Source organism: Moschus berezovskii, chromosome 17 (assembly GCF_049115385.1).
Source record: "Moschus berezovskii isolate FMDL1 chromosome 17, NW_MosBer_1.0, whole genome shotgun sequence".
NCBI classification, from domain to species: Eukaryota; Metazoa; Chordata; class Mammalia; order Artiodactyla; family Moschidae; genus Moschus; species Moschus berezovskii.
In genome coordinates, this window is record NC_142476.1 from 61,675,052 (window position 1) to 61,702,216 (window position 27,165).

A 27,165-nucleotide genomic window follows, 5' to 3' on the forward strand; every position below is an offset into this window, starting at 1 on the left:
CTAGAACCATCCAAGTTTGACCTCCTGTGGACAAGCTCTAAGTTTACCAAAATCTAAATATTTGTGTGTGGAGGAAGGGGAGAAGGAACTTTGCAAAAAAATAAAAACCCATTGGATTTGTTTTCTTTTGGATTAAACAGAAGTACAAGTCAAGTAATATTCATATGATAGTTTGTCAGACATATTATACATAGCAAATCTCAAGACTCTTATTATAGCTAGCAAAGGGAAGATTGAGTTCTTCATTAGTGATAAACAGAATAACTGTTGTCAAGGAAGACTGCATGTTAACTTTTGTTTGTGCTGTCTCTTCAGTCATGTCCGACTCTTTACAACCCAATGTACTGTAGCTCGCCACGCTCCTCTGTCCATGAGATTCTCCAGGCAAGAAAACTGGAGTCAGTTGCCATGCCCTTCTCCAGGGGATTTTTCAGATCCAGGGATTGAACCCACATCTCTTACGTCTACCTGTATTGGCAAGCAGGTTCTTTACCACTAGCACCACCTGGGAAGCACATAACTTTTGTGAAAGAAAGGTTTATTCCTTGTGTTTTATAATTTCCCTCTCAAAATTGTTTTTATTTTTTCAGAGAAGGTCCAATATATACACTGTAGAGAGAACTCCTCCTAAGTATCTTTATTTCCCCATTTGTGTGAATTCTTTTTTCTCCTAACCTTACTGATTTTCACTATAGATTGGGGGACAAGCAGTTGTCATTCTGAACCCTATCAAGTAAACTAGTAAAGTATGGTAGAAACTTCGGACAGTGGCTGTTCATCACTAAGTCTGGAGGAAATCAAATTCTTATGGAAATGAAGCTTAGAACTACCCAAATGATGAGTGTGATGTAGTGCAGTACAGATCACATTAACTTCCCTGGAGCTTCCTAGAAATGCAGACTCGTGGGCTTTAGAATCAGAGCTTCTGGGGATCAGACTCATGAATCTGTATTTTACCAAGATTTTCAAATAACATTTATGTTCAGTAAAGTGTGAGAAACATTGGTATATTTTTAAGTTATGAGCAGAGGAAAATAGAATTGTCTCTGCTTCTCCTTGGTCTATTTTATGATCCCTGACATATATTTAAGACACAAATGAGAGAGAGAACTGAACCTCTGAGTGACCATGGGATTGCTAAAAAGCTAAACAATGAGTTTTTTCTCTTCCTTCTTTCTGGGTCAACATTTAGAACATGGCCCAAAGGAAGGTAGACAGTTGGACAGCTTGTCATGACCTCATATAATGCTAAATGTGTGATACAGATGGAGAAGGCAGAAGTTCATAAGAAAATCTACCAAAAAAAGTCAGATCACATAATTATAAAAATCACTGTGGCAAGTTAATTTACAAAAAAAAAAAAAAGCATTCAATGAGAAATAAGGATCACGGGGAGTTGAAATCAGAAACAAACATTTGACTAGAGGGTAACTGAACTGAACATAGTGGCTTGACAGAAGGTAATTTAAGGAGAGAGAAAGGAGAGGGGACACTTAGATTACGGATTCCATATGGGTCCTATTTCCAATTAAATTATATTTAATTGACTCTGCTCGAGATATTATTAGCAAGCAGGCATTTCTTGAACATTAAAACCTTCTTTTTTGTGTCTCCTATTTACTGATAGAATAGAAACCAGGTATCTATTGCGTGATATGCAACATTAAAATTTATCTACTTCAAAACCAAGAAACCTTACTTTTTTGTTTAAATTTAAAAATATTTAGAGTCCTCTCATTTTTTTATAAGCTTCAAAATTCTCAGTTGATCTAGGACATTATTCTTTAGCCTGGATTCCTATTTTCCTCAAATTTTCTGTTCAGATGAGAAAGCAATGAAATTCATTCAGCTTGAACGACTGTATCATGAGCAATTGCTCGCGAATCTTTCTGCCATTCAAGAACAGTGGGGTGAGTACAAACTAATGTAGAATGCAGAATTATCAATAATCTGACAAATTGCTATCTAGAAAGTTAACATATTTGACCTGGTTTTCTAAGTCAGGAAGTAGATGTTTCTAGTCAAGTTAGTGTTGCAAAGAAAGTAGCATTTTACCACAAGTTTACCTCATTTTAAGAAAGTTTTTGTCTTTGTGTTTTGTTTTTCATACTGGTGCCAAGAAAAGAACACTTGCAACTTTTTCATTTCTTCTAATGTCCTTGGCTGATTTAGTCTCTGAGATATATACTTAGATCTAAAAGCAATCACTTAGCTATTTCTGTGTTAACTTTGGGCTGAAAAGATAATTTTGCATGATAATCTTTATCAGTGGTGCCAGTTAAGTATTTTTTCCCTTCTAAACACGTTTTGTAATAACTAGTGACTAACAAATATTTTAAATTTAGAAACAAAATGGAAAACTGTCCAACCACATACACCTTTGAGGAATTCAGAAAAAGGATTTAATGGTGAAGATTTTGAACGGCTTTCTAAATTTTGTGCAACACATCAAGAGTAAGTACTTGACTGTTTACAATGAATTGGAATAGAATATTGGAGAAGCATTGTAGTACTGAATACATAAAATTCAGGATTCATTTCTTTGTTTTGTTAATGCTAACTGGAGAAATTAAAATTAATAAAATGATTAGGTTCCTTTCTCAGCTTTTATCTCAGTTTCTTACACTAAGCTTAGCCAAAGGTCTGCTTTACAAAATTCAAAGCACCTTCTAATTAGAAATTTTTAAATGTAACTTCTAATTTCGATTACTTTTTGCTTAAGAGATTAGGTGATTCAGATGGAAAAATTGTGTTAGGATTTTTATTACAATTGTTTTCCAGTGTTTGTGTGTCTGTCACTGTTTGTATGTTGTAGTAAAAACATACTTTTAAGAGTAGCCTAATACTGGAATGCAAATGCATTTAATCAGAATATCAGATAATTTTAAATTATTTGATTTGTATCAAAGAGTTGGATTTTTAAAACTGAATATAGTAATAATAAAGCGCTTAAATATATGTTTTTTAATTTATTATTTGAAGACTCAATTATAAAGGTGAGGGGACATGATAGTTATTAAACAAGTGCAAATTTCTGGGATGTACAATTTTCTTGTGTTTGAACTTTTGAAACAGTCTTTTTATGGATTCTGCATTATGACCTAATTTTAGTATGTTAAAAAGGTTAACTTTTAGCTTTGAGGGAGATTGTTTTCTTACTTTCAAAATATTCAATATAGATGCTTTTTCTGCTCTTACCAGGGACCTAAGAATTGTTTAATGTGTTATGAATGTTTTAATTATTTAAAAATAAATATTTATTGAAACTAATATAGACGTGACTTTTTTTTTCTCTTTTTGAATATAAGGCAACTTGCCAACACAAAATGTTTTTTTAATTTTTATTGCAGTGTAGTTGATTCATAATGTTGTGTTAGTTTCAGGTATATAGCAAAGTGAATCAGGTATACTTTTATACATATACCTGCTCTTTTTTAGATTATTTTCCCATATAGGTCATTACAGAGTATTGAGTAGAGTTCCCCATGCTATACAATAGGTCCTTATTAGTGCCAACACATAATTTAAAACCTAGTCTTCAGTCACATTGCTTCACATCACCAGAGAATTTCTGACTAGTGAACAATAGATACTATTGTAAACCACACCTAAAATTTTATGCTTATATTTGATAATTCCCCAAAATTATACTCCTAAAATTAATATAAAATGTTTGAATATTAAAGTACACAGCTAAATTTGTACATGTACAGATACATATATGTAACTAATACTCTGACCAAGAATCAAAACAGTCCAGCCCCTCAAAAAGCTCCCTAATTTGTGTACAAAGCCAGCACCCATCCCCCTCAGAGAGTAACTGCTATCTGAGTTCTGTAACACTGTATTTGCCTGTCTTGTAGTTTTACATAAATGTAATCACACAGACTAGATTTTTGTATCTAGTTTTTTAGCGCATGATTACTTCTGTGTTACATGTTGTTACATGCAGTGGTAATTTGCTCTGCTTTTCCTGTGTGGATTCCTTATATGACTGTGCAGCAATTAATTATCCATTATATTGTTAATAGACATTGGGATTGTTTCCAGTTTTTTAATATTGTGAATAAAATGACTGTGAACATTATTGTGTATGCTTTTTGGTGAATGTATGCATTCTTTTATCTTGAGTGTTCCCTAAAATATATTTACAGATTATCTTTTTTTATCTTTTTATGTGGAAAATGTGAATAAAATTATCTTCCACCATAATCAACTTTAGACAATAAGGACATAAACTGAAATTTTAATATGTGTAAAATACTCTTGAAATACATTATTAGCAAAAGGTTGACATTTTTCCCCTACTGAATCTCAAGTATTTATAGCTTCTTTGGAGGTTTTCATTAGTTATTGGCCATCTAAGAAGATTAACACATGATATAGTTGCACTTTGAACTGTGTGAACCAGTGGTAATGTTTCAGCAGTGGAAATGTTCTGTGCTAATATTAGAATCCAGAGAAGCTGTATTTTTTTTTTTTTTACAGCCGTTTCAGTAACATTTGTTTGGAAGCATTTTGCTGCTATAATATTTTTTTAATTCTTTTTTTTCTCTCTCTCTTTTTTCCTACAGTCCTCTTTTATCCAAAGATAAGGTAAGAGATTTTCTTTGAAAATGTTTATAGGAAAAACGTAGAGTGTCATGTTTTGTTGTATGGACTGGTTTAGAAAATAGTGAAACCTTCCTCAAATTGTTTTCAGCTTTCTAACTTAATGCAGCAGTTTCCCCCAAAGTTTTTTTTTTTTCTTTCTTTCTTTTTGAAAAACTTTTTAGATAGCAGCTGTCCAGAAGTCCCTGGGAAGGAAATGCTTTACGCAGTTAATAGCGTCTGAAGATCCAAAGGAAAGAGGAGCTACAGCCAAAGAGCTGGGTATGTTTTTAAATTAGAAGTAGACATTAAAAATGCCTGCTTCTTATAATATTTTACAAGTATTACATCTGAGTTGCTGTGAAGAAGCTTTTCTGCGCATACTGCTCCTAGACAAATAGCAAAGCAAGGTTTTTTTTTAAACATCATATAATCCTATTTTTAGATATCTAGTAGTAGAAATTATAAAATCTAAATTCTTATAAAAGCATAAAACTATTTCATGTTTTCAGTAGGTGGTTATATGTACCTAAGAGAATATGACAAGACTGTGCAAATAAGTTCTGAAAGCGAATTGCTTTTAGTGCATTCAGGCATCCTTTTCTGTATAAAAACCAACAAATTTTTTACAAACTTTACCAGAGATTTTTTTCTGTAAATCTAGATATTATCAAGGTAAGCTCTGTATCTTGATAGCTTATCTATAGTAATTTATTCTCTTCCTTTTTTGTTGGCTAACATGGTATACTTTAACTTTTGTTTTATATCACTGTGTCTTATGTCAAAAGTTAAGAATTTTAGAAGTTTGTTTTCTTATAGTAATAATGTATGTTCATTATAAAAACTTTAGAAACTAAAGATAGATTTTTTAAAAATGTGTTTTAGGGCATTTATTTTTCCATGTATACAATTTTAGTACTACTTTATATTCCTGGACCTGAAAACTCTGATATTAAACAGGCAGCATCACGTGTCTTACCTGAGTTGCCTGAAGAAATAAAATGATGATGATGATGCCTTCAGTTTCACAAGCCTTTTTCTCTTTTAAGTTTTTTCCCCTCAGATCTTTACTTTATCCCCTCTTCTCTTATGTGGCAAATTTGGGTTGCCTTAGGTCAATCCTACTATATTCTGTTGTTCCTATCTCTTTTTTCTGGTCATTTTTATGTTGGAAATCAGAATATAATGAGCTTCATAAACATCTTATGGGAAGACATCACAAAGTAGTCACCTAGTTTGGGTGTGAATACATCCCTGTGTTGTGCACATCGGGAAGAAGGCTATTCTCAGTTTGAGTCTGACACTGCCCTGCAATAGATCGGCACTACTTCCAGCTTAGCCTCTGCCGCAGGATGAGTGGCACAGACAGGGGAACTCAGATAGCATAAGCCACTTGCTCGGTGCTTTGACTCACAGCTAGAGCCTGTGTCTTCTGGTTTCTAACTGAATTGCAGCATACTTCTGCTAAGGAAGTTGTGTGGATTATCAAATTCCACAGTGCAGACATTTCATTAATAACCATTTTATGAGGAGGGTGTGAGCTAAATTCTAGGGAAAGAAATCTTGCCAAGTCTGATAAAATAGTATCTTTTAAAGAAAAATGTCAAATCTCTCACAGTCTACTCAGACAGGTTATTCTATGAATAAATACAGAGAAATATAAGAAAGAATATGAAAAAAATAGAAATATGAAAATACTACTTTAAATGATTTGTATTTAATATATTCTCTTTGTTTTACCCCGTATTCCTTGTTTCTAGTATCTTACATGTTCTATAGTGTAGAGTTTTGCTTTTCTTTTTTTATATATTTCTTGGTCTTAAGCTCCTTATATAATAAGTAACTTGCTTTTGTCTGTGTGTGGTTGTTTCTGATATCAAACTTGTCTGGTTTGAATCCTCTCTCCACCACTTAAATTTGTGTGACCTTAAGAGACTTCCCCAGCGATCCAGTGGTTAAGACTCCGCACTCCCAATGCAGCGGCACAGGTTTAATCTCTGGTTGAGGAGCTGAGATCCTGCATGCCACATGGCATGGCCAAAAGAAAAAATTTGTGTGACCATAGATAAGTTGCTTAACTTTTTTCTGTCCCTCCCTTTTCTCAGCTCCAAATGTGGGTTATTTTTACCTCATAAGATTTTTATCAGGATTAAATTAGTAATTTCATTAAGGTTTAGAACAGTACCTGGCACAAGGTAGGAAAACTACATGCTGACTGCTGTCATTACCCTTCCTGCGCCACTTCCTCCCCATGTTATCACTACCCCCTATGGCTAGTGTTCCATTAACGTTCTCTATGTGTTATTCATTGCTGCTTTTCTAATTAATCTACCATGATTAAAGTCTCCAAGTTATTTACATATTACTTTATATTTTCAGCATACTTTTATGTATATTATTTCATCTTTTCCTCTTAACAACCAGTTTAAGGTAGTAATTTTAAAGAAACTCAGGGAAGGTAAGTGATTTACTCAAACAGAACTAATTAGAACACAAAGTTAAAACCCTGTTTTCTGTCCTTGAAGCCCATGTATTTTTATTATATTTTAATTCATTTTTATTAAGTAATATTTATATGTGAAAATGTTACATATATACATTATAACAATGTATTAAAAAAATGAAGACCTGTGAACCCTATACCCAACGGAGGGACTATTGTCAGTCCTCCTGTTAAAACTACCTTTGTATTCCTTTCTATCCCATCACCTGCTTCACTCCCTTGCCCCAAGGTAGTCATTATCCTGAGTTCTCCATTTATTATTCCCTTCCCACTTTGTGATCAACTTTATTGAAGTACAATTTCCACGCAATAAAATGTACCCATTTTAAGTGTACAGTTTGATGAGTTTTGGCAGTTATGTACACTCATATAAATACTACCCCAGTCAGAATATGGATCATTTTTATCACTCCAAAATCTTTCTCCCAATCTTCTTATACTCAGTCCTTCCCACCTCCAGTCCCAGGCAACCCAGTACTTCCTGTTATTATCAATAGGTTTTCCTTGTTTTAGAATGAAATATAAATAGAATTGCTCAGCATACTTTCTTTTGAGAGTTACCCTTACGACTAAATGTACCATTAATACATTCTTTTTTGTTGCTGAGTAGTATTCCATTTTAAACTTTACACAATTGGTTTATCCACATAATTGCTGATAGACATTTGAGTAATTTCCAAGTTGGAGATATCATGAATAAAACTGATAGGAAGTTTTTGGGGTTTTTTTGTAGATATATGTTTTCATTTCTCTTGGGTAAAGAACTGAAGGTAGAATCAGGGTCATATGGAAGGTACATGTTTAACTTTGTAAGAAACTGTCAAAACAGTTCTACAACGCTCTTGTCACATTTTATACCCTTCCAGCAATATATGAACATTTCAATTGCTCTAAATCCTTGCTAATATTTAATATTGTCAGTTTTTTTAAGTCATTTTAGTAGATATGAATGTCATTATGGTTTTTAACTTGTTTTTCCCTGAGGACCAAGTGTATACATTTTTAGTTTTGCATTAATCTCTGTAGAAGATGTACTAATTTATACTATTATGAACATTTCAGACTTAATGAAGGCACATTTTTTCAACAATCTGCCAAAATAAATATTAGCATTGAAAATTTCTTTTTCAAGCCTGATATCACGCAAATGTTTTTACCTGATGGTAATTAATGAGATATTGAAAAAGTATAAGTAACATGTTAATTCATGAATGCTTTAGTCTCATCCATAAATAACAGAGGGAATTCTTCCCTAAAGAGAATTCATGGCAGAATGAGAGTTGCGAGAGTTACTTAAAGGCATGTGCATTTGTAGAGCACATGTTAGAACTTAGATTACGTCTAACTTCTCATTTGAGAACTACCTCTTTAATTTGGTATTATTAAGTATGTCATGCATTCAACTATTATTCCATTGTTATTTCATCAGAGTATAATTTTTTTTTTTAGTGTGTCTTAAGTCAATGCAGTAGGGATTAGTAGACTTACCTTACTAGATCTTTGGACTCAAGAAAGCAAGTTAACAGAAATTCATGTTAGTATTAACAGAAACATTAGCAATAAGTTTATGCTATGATACCTGCTTGTAGAAAATTCAAAATATATTTTTGGTTAAACATAGTGGATCAACCATTTACTTCTACTTTTTTAAAAAAATACTACTGAAATGTCACAAAGGAATCCTTAAAGGCAGAAAGCCAGAAGGAGAGAATTGGCAAGGAACCAGCAGCAGATATGACATCCAGAAAATGTTGGAAGTTGGAAAGCAGATGGATGGGTGACAACTGGCTTAACATACCATGCATGCTCAGTCGCACAGTTGTGTCTTTGCAACTCCATGGTTTGTAGCCCACCAGGCTCCTCTGTCCATGAGATTGTCCAAGCAAGAATACCGGAGTGGGTTGCCATTTCCTTCTTCAGGGGATCTTCCCCACCCCGGGATAGAACCTGCATCTCCTGCATTGGAAATGGATTATTTACCACTGAGCCACCTGGGAAGTCCAACTTAACATACTAGAGAAAGCCTAAAACTAAATGTCTACAAGGAAAAGGTTGATTTCTGCCTGAGAGGGTTTGGGAATTGGAAGCACAGAGAGTGCCCATAAATTTAAGTTAAAAAGCTGTGTAGGAACCATTTAGACCTTTATATCCCCTCTCTACCAAATAGGAAGCCCCCTGGTGGCTCAGAGGTTAAAGCGTCTGGCTGCAATGCAGGAGACCTGGGTTTGATCCCTGGGTCAGGAAGTTCCCCTGGAGAAGGCAATGGCAACCCACTCCAGTATTCTTGCCTGGAGAATCCCATGGACAGAGGAGCCTGGTGGGCTACAGTCCACGGGACTGAGCACAACCCACCCACTCCACTGGAAGCTAGACATAATACAGCAGTGTCTTCAAAATTGTGAGAGAAAATTATTTCTAACCTACAAAACTTTACCCAATCAAAGTTTTAGTCAGTGGTGAAAGAGTAAAGACTTTCAGATGTGAATAATCTTAAAAAGTTTACCTTCCATGTACATTTTCTTCAGGAGTGTCCTTATAATAAGAGAAAATAAACAAAGAGGAAGACCTGGGATTTGAGAAAACAAGGTTTCCAAAATAGAGCCAAAATGAATTCCTAGGATCATTGGGAAAGGAAATTCCAGGACAACACCTGGGTAGCAAGCCTGGAAAGGAGTTCCAGGTCAGGGACTCAAGAAGAATATGTTTTAAAACTGAAAAATTATCTGCTGTTACATATGCCATAGTTGTCCATCTGTCAGAGTTCAAAGATGCATAGATTAAAATTATTTTTAACAAAGTAATGAGGCAGTTATCAATGCAAAAGAAAACAGCATAAATGAGAAAGAAAAATGTGCCATAATATACAGTCTGGGTATCTTGTGAATAATACTTACAAAGCCATAGTACTGTAAACTTTAAATATTGATTTGCCCCAGATTTATGTTGAATTGTAATGGGAGCTAGAGGGGAAAGAAAACATCACTGTGGGGGCAAGGAATCTAAAGAACCATGAGAACTAACTCTGTTCCTTAGTAGGAAGTTAGTAGGTGGGCTCTAAAACTGAAAAGTCAATAGATAACAATGGAAATCTTCTCTAGAAATGGAGGGTAAATATGAGCAGAAACAGCTAAAGGAATTGAAAAGTAGCTGCCCCTAGAGAGCAGGAATCAGAAAGATGGAAGACTAAGGCGGAAGACTGTTTTTCATTACCAGTAAAGACAGGTTTTAAGCTTTTCTCCAAAAGCATAATTTGATAGAACAAATTATAAAATATCATGTGTATTGTTTGATTTGGAGACTGAATATGTATTAAAAACATCATTTATACTTTATACGGCATCAAACATAAATTATAGCTACTGTCTTGATCTAGTCTGAAATTTTTGCCCTTTACATCTTAAATTACTATATTTTTAATATTTTATATTGTTTCTAATAGTGGAATGAAGCAACTGTTCTCAGGCTAGTATTTTATAAATAATACATTGTACCAATGATAGTCTTTATTACACACCACTTACATGTTATCTTGCTTCATTAGGAACTACTTAAATTGATTGTGTTTTGCCTGGTAACGATAGTCAGCCACTTCACTTTCTGGTTGTATTGTTACGGAGTCCAAGCTCACTCTGCTTACCGCACGACAGGCCAGTACATCAGAGACGAGGTGTTGGAGGCAAGGAATACGAGTTTATTCAAAAAGCTGCCAGACCAAGAAGATGGCAGATTAATGTCTCAAAATAACCATCTTATGGGAGCCTGGATATTAGGTTCTTTTATAGAACAGAGAGGGGAAGGAGGTGAGGTTCAGTTCAGTTCAGTCGCTCAGTCGTGTCCGACTCTCTGTGACCCCACAGCACGCCAGGCCTCCCTGTCCATCACCAACTCCCGGAGTTCACTCAAACTCATGTCCACAGAGTCGGTGATGCCATCCAGCCATCTCATTCTCTGTCGTCCCCTTCTCCTCCTGCCCCCAACCTTTCCCAGCATCAGAGTCTTTTCCAGTGAGTCAACTCGTCGCATGAGGTGGCCAAAGTATTGCAGTTAAAGTAAAAAGGTCCTAAGTCTTGCAGAAATCTCCGGAAATAACCAATCTTGTGGAGGGGTTATGTTAATTTCTTTTCTGCAGCCTTTCACAGGTGAGCAGGGTCAGAAAGTCTCTCTGTGAGCTGAACAAAGGTACTCTAGTTTAACAGTCAGGTTGGAGGGGCAGGGTTCCCTGTGGCAGGCCATTGTGTATGCTTACAGTTGGAGACGGTGATTATAATAACAAAAGCAATAAAAAGCAAAGGTTAAAGGAAAAGAAACAGATCGAACATAGTCAGAATGTGCTCTTCCCTGTTAATATAGAATGCCATCCAAGGCTGATTCTCTAACTTTTCAATAACTTATAGCTATTAAATACTCTCATTTTGATTCTTTATGACTTAGTCCTATTCTGTTCCAAATTTAACACTTAAATCTCATTTTATTCAAAGCTCTTCTCTGTTCACCAGCTCTGCAAGGGTTGGGTGCGTGGTCTGTTCCCTTTTGAGCTATCTAGATGAGTGCATAGGCGTGAATCTAGTCTATAGGGACGTTAGTGGCTCCAACAGGACCAAGTGAGGAGGAGCTTACTTCCAAGTCACTTTCCTGGACATTTGTGGTCCTTCAGGTAACTGACCTTCAGCTTGAGACAACATACCCCATTCCTCTGATATTAGGGCCTCTCTGCCATGTGTTTACGCTCTTTACTTTCTGAATTCTATGGATGTGTTTGGAGGGCTGTCTTCTGAACCTTTGGGTCCTGGGAACTTGGGGAGGAGAGCTTGGATCCCTTTGCAGCTGGCTTGGGGCCCTCTTTGCTCTGACCTACCACGTCTTAACAGAGAGGCAGACCAGCAAGCTCAGTGGTGAAGCTGACAACCTAATGGGGGTTAAAATGGTTTTTTGCAGTCTTCCCAACTTTGAGTGATTCTTTGTTGCTGTCCAACACTCAGTCATGTCCGACTCTGCTACCCCTTGGACTGCAGCAGGCCTGGCTTCCCTGTCCTTCACCATCTCACGGAGCTTTACCGTCTGCCTGAGTGATTCTTTGGGGTGGGACAAAAGAAAGAATGCTGTATTCTCCCCAAAAGAGACCTCTTTTTCCTGTCCTCTCCTCATCTGACTTTGACTTAAGGTGTTGGGAGAGGTAATACGAACTCAGCAGTGCAGAGCTGAGGTTGCCAGTTTCTTTCCCCGATTCTCTGAAGTCAGAAGATGGCATTTAAGGCCTGCCTTTTCTCTGTTATGGTATGTGCCACCATTGCTAATTGGTAATTACTGAAGTACTAATACATGAAAAACCAGGTATAATATAATCATCACTATATTTCATCCTTGATTTTAACCTTTGGCCCATCATGTATTATTTAATTTACATCATTTTAAAATTAAAGAATATATGATAAAAGAAAAATTAAAACTTCTGTGATAGTTGTTCAGTTGCTAAGCCCGACTCCATGCAACCCCATGAAGTGCAGCATGCCAGGAGTTAGGAATGCTTGATAGACCAAAAGGGCTTCCCAGGTGCACTAGTGATAAAGAACCCACCTGCCAATGCAGGAGACGCAGGTTCAATCCCTGGGTCGGGAACACCCCCTAGCGAAGGGCATGGCAACCCACTCCAATATTCTTGCCTGGAGAATCTAATGGACAGAGGAGCCTAGCAGGCTGTAGCCCATAGGATCACAAAGAGTCAGTGACTTTTTGACTTGGCTGAAGTGAAAGTGACTGAAGTGATGTAGCACAGTCAACCAAAAACTGAATCAAGAACAAGCTTCTCTGTGATCTAATTTATGTATGCATTCAGTATATATTTTGTGAAAGTTTTTAATGGTTTAATTTTAAAGTCAAAGCGAAGTATTTTAAATTGATTTCATTTAAAATAGAAATTAAAAGAAATATCAAAATTCCAAACCCATTTCTGCCTGGTACCAAGACGTATGCTTTGCTTTTTACCACTGCCTGTTACTACTTCTCCTTGAGAAGTTACAAGTAATTTTCTAATACATTAATTAAGGATGTTATTATTAAGGATGCTTAAATAAATTTAAACAGATTTATATTCCTTAGGGGCTTCCCTGGAAGCTCAGCTGGTAAAGAATCCACCTGCAATGCAGGAGATCCTGGTTTGATCCCTGGGTCAGAAATATCCCTAGAGAAGGGATTGGCTACCCACTCCAGTATTATTGGGCTTCCCTGGTGGCTCAGATGGTAAAGAATCAGCCTGCTATGTGGGAGCTCTGGGTTTAATCCCTGGATTGGGAAGATCCCCTGGAGGAGGGCATGGCAACCCACTTCAGTATTATTACCTGGAGAATCCCCATGGACAGAGGAGCCTGGTGGGCTGCAGTCCATGGGGTCACAGAGAGTCAGACATGACTGAGTGACTAAGCACATCTCAGCATGTTCCTTAATTAGCCTTAGTAGAACAGAACCAGTATTGTTTTTCTTACAATATAATACGGTATCTTTCATAAAAATACTGAAAATAATTTTCCCACACTTTAAAATATTTGTTTAAATAGACGCAGCTATTAAGTTTAGAATGTCTTTTAAACCTTTAAAAAATGACTTTTTTCAATTATAATGAAGACTAAGCAATATATTCTTGTTCTTAATATGTTTTTGAATAATCTCTGTTAATTTTTATATCTAAAGGATTACTTACTAAGTATTTAGAGTATTTCCTCTACTTAAAGATGCTATAATCCAACAGGTAGAATTTCCATTTCAGAGGTGCAGAGTATTACGTACAATTCATGTCCTTTCTCTTCCCTTCTGTACAAAGTGCCGTGTTGAATCTTAAAACCACTTGTTTTTCTTCATCTTCAGAGAGTGAAACTTGTCTTGGCATGGAATCAGGAAAAGAGAGCCAACGTAAAGAAGAGACCCCGGAGAGCAGTCCCTGCTGTAATGAGATGGTCAGGCAGGCAGATCCCCGGAGCCTCCCGGTAACTGCAGGGAAGGGCCACACGGAGGAGCCACTCTGCAGCGCTGAAGCCACGCAGGAGCTCCACGCCCAGCCCTCAGAGTCGGCAGGGAGCAGGTCCAGCCCCCACTCCTCAGGGAATGCTCCTGAGGATGACAGCCGCTTGCAGCTGGCTCAGACAGAGGCCTGCCAAGACGTGGCCGAAACAGAGCTCATTGCTAAGGACCCTAAGGTTTCCAGCCAGTCAGTGACAGAGCCATTGATTTTACCAGGCTCTGACCATATACCTCCTGCATTGATTTCTGAGGGTAAATACTCACAAAGAAAGGAACTCCGGTTGCCACTCCGGGATGCTTCTGAGGCGTTGCCCACAGACCAACTTGAGAACAATGAATTAAACGAGCTGCAGCAACCTGATCTCACAGAGCGTGATGGAAAATCACCACAGGGGCAGGCTGACTCAGAGGGCTCTGAGAGTGTACTTTGTGAAAATAATCCAGTGTCTGATTTAAGTACAGTGCTTCCAGAGGTGTATATGGCCCCAGAGGAACAGGGAGATAAGGAAGAACAAGTCAGTAAAGAGACAGACGACTATTTGAACAGCCTTTTAGAAGGATGCTTAAAAGATACTGAAGATTCCCTCTCATATGAAGATAACCAAGAGGAAGACTCTGATTTCCTTCAAGATCTTTCTCCTGAAGAAGCATCCTATAGCCTACAGGAGAACCTGCCTTCTGATGAAAGCTGTCTCTCTCTTGATGATCTTGCAAAAAGAATAGAGATCGCAGAGGTAAATTTGAGATTTAATATAAATATAATTTAAAAAGTAAGATGAAATGTTAAATATTGCCTTGCTTTTGTGAATTTTTCTCTGACCTCAAACATGACAGGGAAATTTAGTTAGCATAAACTTTGACTCACTATGTATAATCATGATGTTTATACCTCAGATAATTATATTGCATGCCTCCAGTATAGTAAGTATTATATACACCATTTTTCATATTTTTTACAGTTTTCATTTGGCAGGCCTGGGAATTATGAACAAGACAAGATTAGTTACATTCATGTAAGGAAATCTTGTGTTTCTTGTCATACATCTAGAAGATAAAGTACTACTGTTTCTACTAATGTATTTTGAAATTCTTTAGAACAGTATAACAACGAATGAAACATTTTAAAATACAGTAAGAGTTGGAAATACTGAATGGATTTATCACCTGTAGGTTTGAACAAACTAAATACTCCTTGACTAAGTCAAATTTTACAAATAATTCAAAGTTTTAAAGTTTCTCTAAATAGTAATTAAGCTAATCAAAACCAAAAAAGAGGGCAGGAGAGAATATCAAAGTGACCATCCTCCTTTGTTTGAGAATACAATTTTTTAAAGTGCAGGCGGGGGCAGCGGGGGGACCATACTAAAACTATAGCACCTCCGAAAGGCAGTCTGGCCTAGTAGAAAGAACAGTGTATTACAACCTTAGTTCAAATACTGACTCAGCTTTCAAATACTGACCTCAAATACTGTTACCAGCCTTATGGAGTTACCATCTAATTCTGTTAATTTCTCTGAGAATTAGGATGCTAACTACTTTTCTTCTCTCATCTTATATTTTTTTCCAAGTAAGTTTTTAATTTAATTTGTATCTGTTGTTTTCTGATTCTACATTATCACTGAAATAAAAAACCATCAAGTAGAAGATGGAAATGTAGCCAAGCCAAAGTAGACAACAGAATACATATGGAAATGAAACCCTGTGAGAGCTTTCTAAGATAATTACTATCATGTTACTAGCTTGCTTTCTTGCAGTTTATAGTCAACTCTCTATCAACTATGATTTTTTAAATTTTTTTTCCACAAAACAGATAAAATAGTCATTCTTTCTATTTTAACTAGATCTTTTTATTGCCACTGACAGTCAACCCTCCATAAACTGACTTTTCTTCTTAATTTTTTCCTTAAAATTGTTTAGTAGTGCTTAATGAGTGCAGAGTTTCTGTTGGGGTGATGAAAATTTTAGAAATAGATATTGGTGGTGGTTATACAACATGAATATAATTTCACCTAAAAATGGTTAAAATGGCAATGTTATATGTGTGTGCTGCTGCTGCTGCTAAGTCACTTCAGTCGTGTCCGACTCTGTGTGACCCCATAGACGGAAGCCCACCAGGCTCCCCCGTCCCTGGGATTCTCCAGGCAAGAACACTGGAGTGGGTTGCCATTTCCTTCTCCAATATGTGAAAGTGAAAAGTGAAAGTGAAGTCGCTCAGTTGTGTCTGACCCTTAGCGACCCCACGGACTGCAGCCTACCAGGCTCCTCCATCCATGGGATTTTCTAGGCAAGAGCACTGGAGTGGCTTGCCATTGCCTTCCCCATATGTGTGTGTATATGTATATAATTTTTGTATCATAATTTTTAAGAATAGTTAAAAAAAAAAGATTTTAAATAGATCTAATAGTATAACACTGGACCCAGAACTCCTTCTCTTTATTTTCATCAGACTTCTGGTACAGGGAATTATCAAAGCAAAGTCACAGCCATATTCAAATCTAGGTTTAATACCAGAAGTTGACTACTATCTAACTACTTCTTTTCAAGTTGAATCAAGCTGACTTGTTGTATGGTCTAGATTTACTTTTTTAAATATAAACTGTGGAGAAGGACAGAGTGCTCCTGTTGAGTCTCCCTGCCTTAATGGACATTTATGGTGGGGAATTACTGTTGAATTAACGCTGTACTACAACTAAATGGAATAGTTCCTCCTCAAACTCATAATGTCAGTTTTTCCTAGGTTTCCTCCGTGGAGATTATGCTGTATACATCTTAAAATCATCCTTTCTGTGAGATTACTTTGTATACATGATGGTCCCCTTTCCTAAAAGTCTATTGGTCTGTTAAGTTGTACTGTTTTTAAAACCCCAAAAGCTGCATATTACTGACAAAGCTAGTTTACTTTTCTATGATAATGCTAAACAGACTGTTTCTGAATACTCCTTTCTCCATCCTAAAAAACATACTTTAATAAAATCTGCCTGACTGTGTCAGGAAAAGTTTTTAAACTTTGAAACTGAAAATCACTGTGCTTACTGTTTCCTTAGTACCTTAAGAATGAAGTTTTGAGCTAAGTAAAACGTTCAGGCAATAGGGGGTTTGCTTTTAAGCGCAAACTTCTTTTTAATCCAAACACTGTTTATTTCATGCTTTCAATGAAATTGTGTTAAGGATGTCTTCCATGTGTCAGGTGATGAAGATACAGGGAGGACTCAGATGAAGTTCATGGCATTTGAGGGGCTCTCTGCTGCCACACTTGTCCATACTTTTGTGAACAGAGGATACAGAACATAATTTCTTAATAACTAAATAATATTCACGGATATTTTTCCTGCCCTCAGGAGCCACAAAGACTCGTAGCCTGTGTTCCTCCGTATAACTGTGCTCTCCTTGTGAGTCCTTCTCTCCCAAATTTATCATTTCTTGTCAGTGACTCCGCCCCTCACAGATCTCCTTACAGCCTGTCACACTTTGTACCACTGTGTTTATGGTAGAATATAATGGCATGTTCTCTCATTGCCATCTCTCTCTCTGCTTTCATTTTCTTGCCATTTCTGCATTGCTCAGCTCTGACTTGAGTGGAACTTGGCCCTGATAACCATTACCAGCACCGTGGAAGTGTTTGTTGTTTTTTTAAAACACTTAGGTTCATCATTTTTTCATTAAGATGAGATAAACAAAATCTCATAGAGAACTAAAAACAAGTACAGTAATTTAATTCATTAATAAAGAAATATATATAAATGAAACTTTTCTAGGTTTGGGAAATGTTTTCAAAGCCAGAATAATTTTGCTAAGTAAAATAATAGCTTAGTATCCGAAGCACTGCTGCTCTTTCTTATGTAAAAGAAGAACCTAGAACCTGACACTGTCATCAAACGTATAATATCTACTGTTTTTTTTAATCTTTTAAAAAATTTGTTTTTAATGGAAGGGTGATTGCTTTACAGTATTTTGTTGATTTCTACCAAACATCAACATGAATCAGCCATAGTGTCCCCTCCCACTTAAACATCCCTTCCACCTCCCTCCCCATTCTCCCCATCTCTACTGTTTTCAAAAAGCATCAAAAACATTTATGTTCATTTCATAGATTCTTAAGAAAAAAGTTCATCACATGTGGAGTGTCTGTACATTAGAGCGATTCACTCACTTATCCCCTCATTGAGTGATTTTTATGTAACTTCTGAGTGCCATGACATTACAGATGCAGTGATTAAAAATTTAGAGAAGGATGCTATATGTGTGAAGCTTCAGTCTAACAGTTGTCTGACTGCAAGTGCTACCTGTTTACTGAATTTGAGTATCCTGCTAAGTCACTTCAGTCGTGTCCGACTCTGTGCGACCCCATAGACGGCAGCCCACCAGGCTTCCCCGTCCCTGGGATTCTCCAGGCAAGAACACTGGAGTGGGTTGCCATTTCCTTCTCCAAGGTATGAAAGTGAAAATTGAAAGTGAAGTCGCTCAGTCGTGTCCGACTCTTAGCGACCCCATGGACTGCAGCCTATCAGGCTCCTCCGTCCATGGGATTTTTCTAGGCAAGAGTACTGGAGTGGGTTGCCAGTGCCTTCTCCTTAAGTATCCTAGTTTTTAGAAAAAGATGAAATTTTTTCTCGATACCCATAATACACTGACATCATTTTAATGTCAGAATCCAAACTCCTCTTACCCAGCAATCTAGTAATGCTAATACATCATTGACTTGCTTTGTTCTGGAACCTGGGAGGATTGCATTATCATCTCTTTAAACTCTTTAGCTGTTCCTCGCATCAGAACCTTAGGAGGAAATATGCTTTACAAATTCAAGGAGGCATTAGGATCCAGCCTCATATTGCTGTTGATAATAAAAGTCCACTCAGCTCATAGTAGGCTGTTACATATTTGGAGAAGAGGGAGTTGTTTTGTTTTCTAAATAAGTAGCACATCAAGTATTGGATAAGTTTTTACAAAAATTAATCTATTCACATTGAATATAATCATAGTATGTAATTCAGAGATCCCTTAATGAACAGATTTTAGCAACATGATATGCCATATGGAAATTAACCATTCATTTTTCTTCATTTAACATATGTGTGTGTAATCTGTTGGCAGAGATGTCATATGTTCGGAAAACTAAAGGCTTCAGATTCAAGCGATTTTTGTTTTTAGAAATAATATCATAATTTCTTTACTCCTTTACTACTGCTTGGGTCTTTAAAAAACTTTTAATCTGAAAGAGGGCACCACGTGTTCCTTGTCCTGTGTCTGTATTGGCAGCATTACTTAGCTTTAGGTCTACCTGTCTCACAGGAACCAAAATAGGGAAGGACATAATTAACCTAGAACTTTCTGATGGGGAGAAAGGTAACAACCCAGAATTGGTGTTGAATTTGTCTCCAGAGAAACTAATCTAAGTGACTTCTGTGTAGTAGTCATCTCTTTCTCTTGGGTGGGATCGGGGATTAAGTTACATTAAGAGTAACCACTGTGGGATTCCCTTACCAATATAAGATGCGAGGCTAGGATCAAGCAGCAGGATTTTAGGAAATCATATAATTAGCTCTTCCGTGGATCTCAGACAAAGAAGGGTCTTAGAAACAGCAATCGTGGTGTTTTTTTGAATGACTGTTTTAAGGGGAGCAGGGTAAGCTCAGCTTCGTCACCATAGAGGAAATACAGTCTTCCAATAACATAAGAGGGTCCATGGAAAATGCTTGACCCAGGATTTATGTAAGTGTCTAATGAGCCCCAGAGGATTATCCAGGGATTACCCATCCTTTCTCTGTGCCAGATGGTCTCATCTTTGCCTTTTTTTATCCTGCCCTCTAAATTTTCTGATTACTTACTGCATCTCTTATTTGTCATGTCTCTTGGACCCAGCTCCTTTTCTTTTCCATTTAAATCGTTCTTTAAATTTACATCTTTACCGCCTCTTTCTGGATTCTTGCAGTAGCTACTTAATAAGTTTCCCCATTGCTCATATCATCTTCTCCCCCTTCAAATGGTCTTATATTTAGTACTGTAAACAAGTAGTGTCTCAATAGGATCCCCCAGCCACTCAGGCAACATGAGTAAATGAAGTGACTCAGTTGTAGGTGATGGGGGAACGTTCCCATTTCTTGTCTAGAAAGCTGAATAGCTTTTTGAAATTCTCTAGGCGCAACCAGACACACCTGAGGGTCTGGATCTAACACATAGACTGTGAGTTTAAACCTCTGCTATAAAATAATGTTTGCTTGTCAGTCTTTTCCCATGACTCCATTTGGCTCCAGGATAAGGGCTGTATCGTAAATGGCTTGATATTCGGGACACTTGGTGATCTGGCCCACTTTACCTTTCCAACACCATCTCCTGCTGTTCCTTTGTGCTAAAACTGTTACTGTTGTCAGCCTGGCCTCCCTGCTGCCTCCCAGGTATTCCTCAAATATTGTCACCTCTGGTCTTCATCTTCTGTGTTAGTCTGCTCTGGAGTGACGAACTCTTTCCCCACACATTTATTTCTTGTCCACCCTCGAGGTCTAGGCTCTGCCTTTTTAGCATGTAGAGTGCCAAAAACAGTGCCTGTCATGGGTTCAGTTCAGTTCAGACAGTTCAGTCGCTTAGTCGTGTCCGACTCTTTGCGACCTCATGAACCACAGCACACCAGGCCTCCCTGTCCATCACCAACTCCTGGAGTTCACTCAAACTCATGTCCATCGAGTTGGTGATGCCATCAAGCCATCTCATTGTCTGCCGTCCCAGTCTCCTCCTACCCCCAATCCCTCCTAGCATCAGACTCTTTTCCAGTGAGTCAGCTTGTTGCATGAGGTGGCCAAAGTATTGGAGTTTCAGCTTTAGCATAAGTCCTTCCAATGAACACCCAGGATTGATCTCTTTTAGAATGGACTGGTTGGATTTCCTTGCAGTCCAAGGGACTCTCAAGAGTCTTCTCCAACACCACACTTCAAAAGCATCAATTCTTCGGCGATCAGCTTTCTTCACAGTCCAACTCTCACATCCATACATGACCACGGGAAAAACCATAGCCTTGACTAGATGGACCTTGCTTGGCAAAGTAATGTCTCTGCTTTTTAATATGTTATCTAGGCTGGTCATAACTTTCCTTCCAAGGAGCAAGCGTCTTTTAATTTCATGGCTGCAATCAGCATCCACAGTGATTTTGGAGCCCAAAAAAATAAAGTCTGACACTGTTTCCACTGTTTCCCCGTCTATTTCCCATGACGTGATGGGACCAGATGCCATGATCTTCGTTTTCTGAATGTTGAGCTTCAAGCCAACATTTTCACTGTCCTTTTTCACTTTCATGAATAGCCCTTTGAGTTCCTCTTCACTTTCTGCCATAAGGGTAGTGTCATCTGCATATCTGAGGTTATTGATATTTCTCCCAGCAATCTTGATTCCAGCTTGTGCTTCTTCCAGCCCAGCATTCCTCATGATGTACTCTGCATAGAAGTTAAATAAGCAGGGTGACAATATACAACCTTGACGTACTCCTTTTCCTATTGGGAACCAGTCTGTTGTTCCATGACTAGTTCTAACTGTTGCTTCCTGACCTGCATACAGGTTTCTCAAGAGGCAGGTCAAAGTCTGGTATTCCCATCTCTTTGAGAATGTTCCACAGTTTATTGTGATCCACACAGTCAAAGGCTTTGGCATAGTCAATGAAGCAGAAATAGATGTTTTTCTGGAACTCTCTTGCTTTCTCCATAATCCAGCGGATGTTGGCAATTTGATCTCTGGTGCCTCTGCCTTTTCTAAAACCTGCTTGAACATCTGGAAGTTCACGATTCACATATTGCTGAAGCCTAGCTTGGAGAATTTTGAGCATGACTTTACTAGTGTGTGAGATGAGTGCAATTGTGCGGTAGTTTGAGCATTCTTTGGCATTGCCTTTCTTTGGGATTGGAATGAAGACTGACCTTTTCCAGTCCTGTGGCCATTTCTGAGTTTTCCAAATTTGCTGGCATATTGAGTGCAGCACTTTCACAGCATCATCTTTCAGGATTTGAAATAGCTCAATTGGATTTCCATCACCTCCACTAGCTTTGTTCGTAGTGATGCTCTCTAAGGCCCACTTGACTTCACATTCCAAGATGTCTGGCTCCAGGTAAGTGATCACGCCATTGTGATTATCTTCGTCGTGAAGATCTTTTTTGTACAGTTCTTCTGTGTATTCTTGCCACCTCTTCTTAATATCTTATGCTTCTGTTAGGTCCATACCATTTCTGTCCTTTATCGAGCCGATCTTTGCATGAAATGTTCCCTTGATATCTTTAATTTTCTTGAAAAGATCTGTTTTTCCTATTCTGTTTTTTTCCTCTATTTCTTTGCATTGATCACTGTGGAAGGCTTTCTTATCTCTCATTGCTATTCTTTGGAACTCTGCATTCAGATGCTTATATCTTTCCTTTCCTCCTTTGCTTTTCGCTTCTCTTCTTTTCACAGCTATTTGTAAGGCCTCCTCAGACAGCCATTTTGCTTTTTTGCATTTCTTTTCCATGGGGATGGTCTTGGTCCCTGTCTCCTGTACAATGTCACGAACCTCCATCCAGAGTTCATCAGGCACTCTATCTATCAGATCTAGACCCTTAAATCTATTTCTCACTTCCACTGTATAATCATAAGGGATTTGATTTAGGTCATATCTGAATGGTCTAATGGTTTTCCCTACTTTCTTCAATTTAAGTCTGAATTTGGCAATAGGGAGTTCATGATCTGAGCCACAGTCAGCTCCTGGTCTTGTTTTTGCTAACTGTATAGAGCTTCTCCATCTTTGGCTGCAAAGAATATAATCAATCTGATTTCGGTGTTGACCATCTGGTGATGTCCATGTGTAGAGTCTTCTCTTGTGTTGTTGGAAGAGGGTGTTTGTCATGGGTAGTACTCAATAAATGCTAGCTGCTGCCATTATTGATCACTAAAGTCCATAATGTTTTTTCCTTTGACTTGCAGATGAGGGAGGGGCCTGAACATCATTCCTCCCAAAGTTCTATCTACCTGTCCTGTTATTAAAGGACACACACACGTATTTGTTTATTGCCCTCTTCACTAAATTGCAAGCTTCTGAAGGGTGGGGATCCTGTAGAATGCATTTTTGTGTTCTCTGCAAAGCCCAACAGCCACCTGTATACAATAAGCCTTCCCCTGCTCCTCTTTTCTTTTTTTGACCTAGTTCACTTAGAAAAATAGATCACCTTTAAGGATAGATTTGGTTTTGATTATTTTAAGGGGAAAGGCTGTGTTATTTGAGTAAGTGCAGGCTAGGGGCTTTATAGAAATTGCTAATCTGTTATATTCATTTGCTCTTTGGCATATTTATTGCTGCTGCTGCTGCTAAGTCACTTCAGTCGTGTCCGACTCTGTGTGACCCCATAGATGGAAGCCCACAAGGCTCCCCCGCCCCTGGGATTCTCCAGGCAAGAACACTGGAGTGGGTTGCCATTTCCTTCTCCAATGTGTGAAAGTGAAAAGTGAAAGTGAAGTCGCTCAGTCGTGTCCGACCCATGGCGACCCCACAGACTGCAGCCTACCAGGCTCCTCCATCCATGGGATTTTCTAGGCAAGAGTACTGGAGTGGCTTGCCATTGCCTTCTCCGGGCATATTTATTGAGCATCTGCTATATTTTAGAAACTAAGGAGATACCAGTGAATACAGATCAAGTACCTGCCTTCATGATACATACTCTTTAGAGGGAAAGACACATAATAAGTTCACATAAAAATAAACAGTACTGTTTTATATATTGATAATGGCTCTGAAGAAATTTTAGCAGGATGAAGGGGTATAGAGAGACCAAAGTGCTGGGTAGGGTGGAGGACTGGGCTCTGGCTTACCAGGGTGGAGGGGAAGGCAATGAGGGGACCAGCAGGAGGGCCAGCAAAGTTAGAGCACAGTGAACAGAACAGTAGGACGTTCAGGTGGAGAAGACAAGCTGAGCTAGTAGTTCCTTGAGGGCCTCGTAGACCAAGGTAAGGAACTGGAATTAAACTTAATCGGTGGTAACATTTTGAAATGTATTTTGAGCAGAAGGTGTGATTTTATTTGTTTCCTGCCTGCTCTACAGAGACTAGAAAAGTGAAGGCAGAGGCCAGAGAAAGGATATCAATCCAGTTATTGCAATTATTCAGGTGAGAAATAGTGAAGGACTCAGTAGCAATGGATGTGGTGAAGATATATTTTTATGAAGGAGGAACTAATAAGATTTGCTAATGGACCAGTTTTGAGGGAAAGAGAATCAGGAGTTCTGTTTTGGAATCTACCTTTTTAAATGATTTACTGGGGATTAAAAAGTGGGATGGTGTCTTGACATTCTTACCCATTTCTTTTCCTATTTTATACTTATTAAATTGTCCCTTTAAACAAATAAAATCTAATTACAAAAACAACAGACAGTGTATAATTTAGAAACTTAGGTGCATTATAAAACTCATATTTTTATTTTAAAAAACTTGTTTCCTTTTTAAATTAATCTTGGAAAAATTCAGTATCACTGTACTTCATCATCATTTTCACTCGTTCACATCATCATTTCAGAGTTTTTCACTCTCTGAATTGCAGTGTTCTGGAAAGTTATGACCAACCTAGATAGTATATTAAAAAGCAGAGACATTACTTTGCCAACAAAGGTCCGTCTAGTCAAGGCTATGGTTTTTCCAGTGGTCATGTATGGATGTGAGAGTTGGACTGTGAAGAAAACTGATCGCCGAAGAATTGATGCTTTTGAACTGTGGTGCTGAAGAAGACTCTTGCGAGTCCCTTGGACTGCAAGGAGATCCAACCAGTCCATTCTAAAGGAGATCAGTCCTGGGTGTTCATTGGAAGGACTGATGCTAAAGCTGAAACTCCAGTACTTTGGCCACCTCATGCAACGAGTTGACTCACTGGAAAAGAGTCTGATGCTGGGAAGGATTGGGGGTGGGAGGAGAAGGGGATGACAGAGAACGAGATGGCTGGATGGCATCACCGACTCGATGGACATGAGTTTGAGTGAACTCTGGGAGTTGGTGATGGACAGAGAGGCCTGGCGTGCTGTGATTCATGGGGTCGCAAAGAGTCGGACACAACTGAGCGACTGATTGAAGTGAACTGAACTGAACTGAAGATGCAGCATTGTGGAGTTGGAGATAACCATTGTGGTCTTTCTAGAAGGTGACTTTCCTCCATTTAGCCTCAGTTCCTATTGCTCCACTGTGATTTGTTATGTTGATTTGCTGTAGTAGTAGCTATGACATTAATATACTTCCAGATGAATTGAATGACACAAATGATCTTTCATATAACCATCTCCTCCCCAGTGTCTCTAAATAGACAGATTTAGCCATTAATTTAAGTATCTCTTAATTCAGGTGATTTATAAGATAAGGATTTGTTGTATAAAGTGCTTTGGAAAGACAAAAGAAACTTATTAGGTTTATTTGAAAGTTCTGTTCATCTCACTTTAATTGTAATATATAAGAAATGACACTAAGCAAAATTTTAGTAATCATGGAAAATAAGATCTTTTCACATTAAGGAAATGGCAGGAGGTTTAATCTTGTGTTTGTGTTCAACTCTGCCAATAACTGGTGCTACAAATGTAAGCAAGTTATTTAAGCTGTCTCAGCTTGACTTCTTCATCTATAAAATAGGACTTAAGTAGGACATATTATGTAAATGTCTTTACAGAAAGTGTGGAGATTCACTAAATTATAGTTCTTATTATGGAACCCAGATCTAAAGGACCAAACAGAGAACCATGACTTTTTCCTTCAGTGAGGAATAGTAGCAGAAAACTTGACATGTGTTTCAGTGAGATTGCTGTCGTTCAAGCTATTTGTAATATACTAATATGATTTATGAATATTAAGTATCAAGTTAGTTGCAAACCAAGCAAATTTACCAGCCTTAAGGTTCTGGGTTGAGCAAAGCCTCGATCAATAAAATAATATTATTTAATATCTATTTTCTCCTTTGAGGAGGCAGATTTAATAGCAAGGCCTGTATGAGTGTTTTTTTCCTTGTCATATTATGGTTTCCTGTGCCAGCAGAGTTGCAGAATAATCTTGTTTCTATAACCAGTTCATTCTTAAAATGCTGTTTGTGATGATCATTGATATTTGAGGGGAAGTGCAAGAGAGCTATTTATTTCCAAATATACAGAGCTGCCATGCATGCTAACTCGCTTCAGTTGTGTCCAGCTCTGTGCAGCCCTATGGACTGTAGCCTGCCAGGCTTCTCTGTCCATGGGGTTCTCCAGGCAAGAATACTGGAATGGGTTGCCATGCTCTTCTCCAGGGGATCTTCCCTACAAAGGGATGGAACTCGTGTCTGCTATATCTCCTGCATTGGCAGGCAGGTTCTTTACCACTAATGCCACTTGGGAATCCCATGCAGAGCTAGGTCAGGTGAATAATTCATTATCTTTTTAAATTCTGCACTAATTCAGAGTGTAGCACCAGTAACAGTTAAACTAACTGCAGCTTAGACATTCTTTTTGTTCTCAGTGTAAAGGCTTGGTATACTTTGTTTTGGTAGGAAAGGAATTTGGTAATTGAAGTGGGAAGCTAAATTTAGTTTAGCTTTATTTTCTCTCTCTCTCTTTCTTTTTTTTGCTGTACCATGTACTTGTGGGATCTTAGTTCCCCCAGCTAAGGGCCCAGATTGAACCCAGGCCCTCAGCAGTGAGAGCACAGAGTCCTAACCACTGGGTTACCAGAGAATTACCTAAATTTAGTTTTTAAAGCTTTGTTTTTTGAGGTTTAAAATTTCTTAACCTTTTAACATTGACATTATGATTAAAAAAATTAAAGGGCATAGAAGCATAGAAATTTTTTTAAGTAGTTTGAAGAAAACACATTTCTGTGTCCCCTAAACTTAGAAACATTTGGCAAACTTTTGAATGAGACCCCAGACTAACAACATGATATTATTTTAACTAACTTGCCCTTCTACCATAAAATTAAACTCTACCAAAGTCATTTCTTAAATTTTTTGTTCAAGTAGGAATTTCCATGCTAGGGGTAGGTTCTAAGACCTTTATTTGAAACTCCTCCCAGCACAGAAAAGACCTGTCTTCTAAGAGTTTCCCTTTTGGCTTGTCTCT

The 27,165-nt window shown here is 37.8% G+C and overlaps 1 protein-coding gene across 1 annotated transcript in view; it reads left to right on the plus strand.

The window, feature by feature from the left end:
- Nucleotides 1-27,165, plus strand: part of CNST (consortin, connexin sorting protein) — a 98,593-nt gene that overhangs the window by 63,935 nt on the left and 7,493 nt on the right. The window contains exons 5-9 of the mRNA XM_055419739.2: nucleotides 1,824-1,910; nucleotides 2,346-2,454; nucleotides 4,575-4,596; nucleotides 4,776-4,872; nucleotides 13,952-14,838. Coding sequence (XP_055275714.2) covers nucleotides 1,824-1,910; nucleotides 2,346-2,454; nucleotides 4,575-4,596; nucleotides 4,776-4,872; nucleotides 13,952-14,838 — 1,202 coding nt within the window. The remainder of the gene's footprint in view (nucleotides 1-1,823; nucleotides 1,911-2,345; nucleotides 2,455-4,574; nucleotides 4,597-4,775; nucleotides 4,873-13,951; nucleotides 14,839-27,165) is intronic.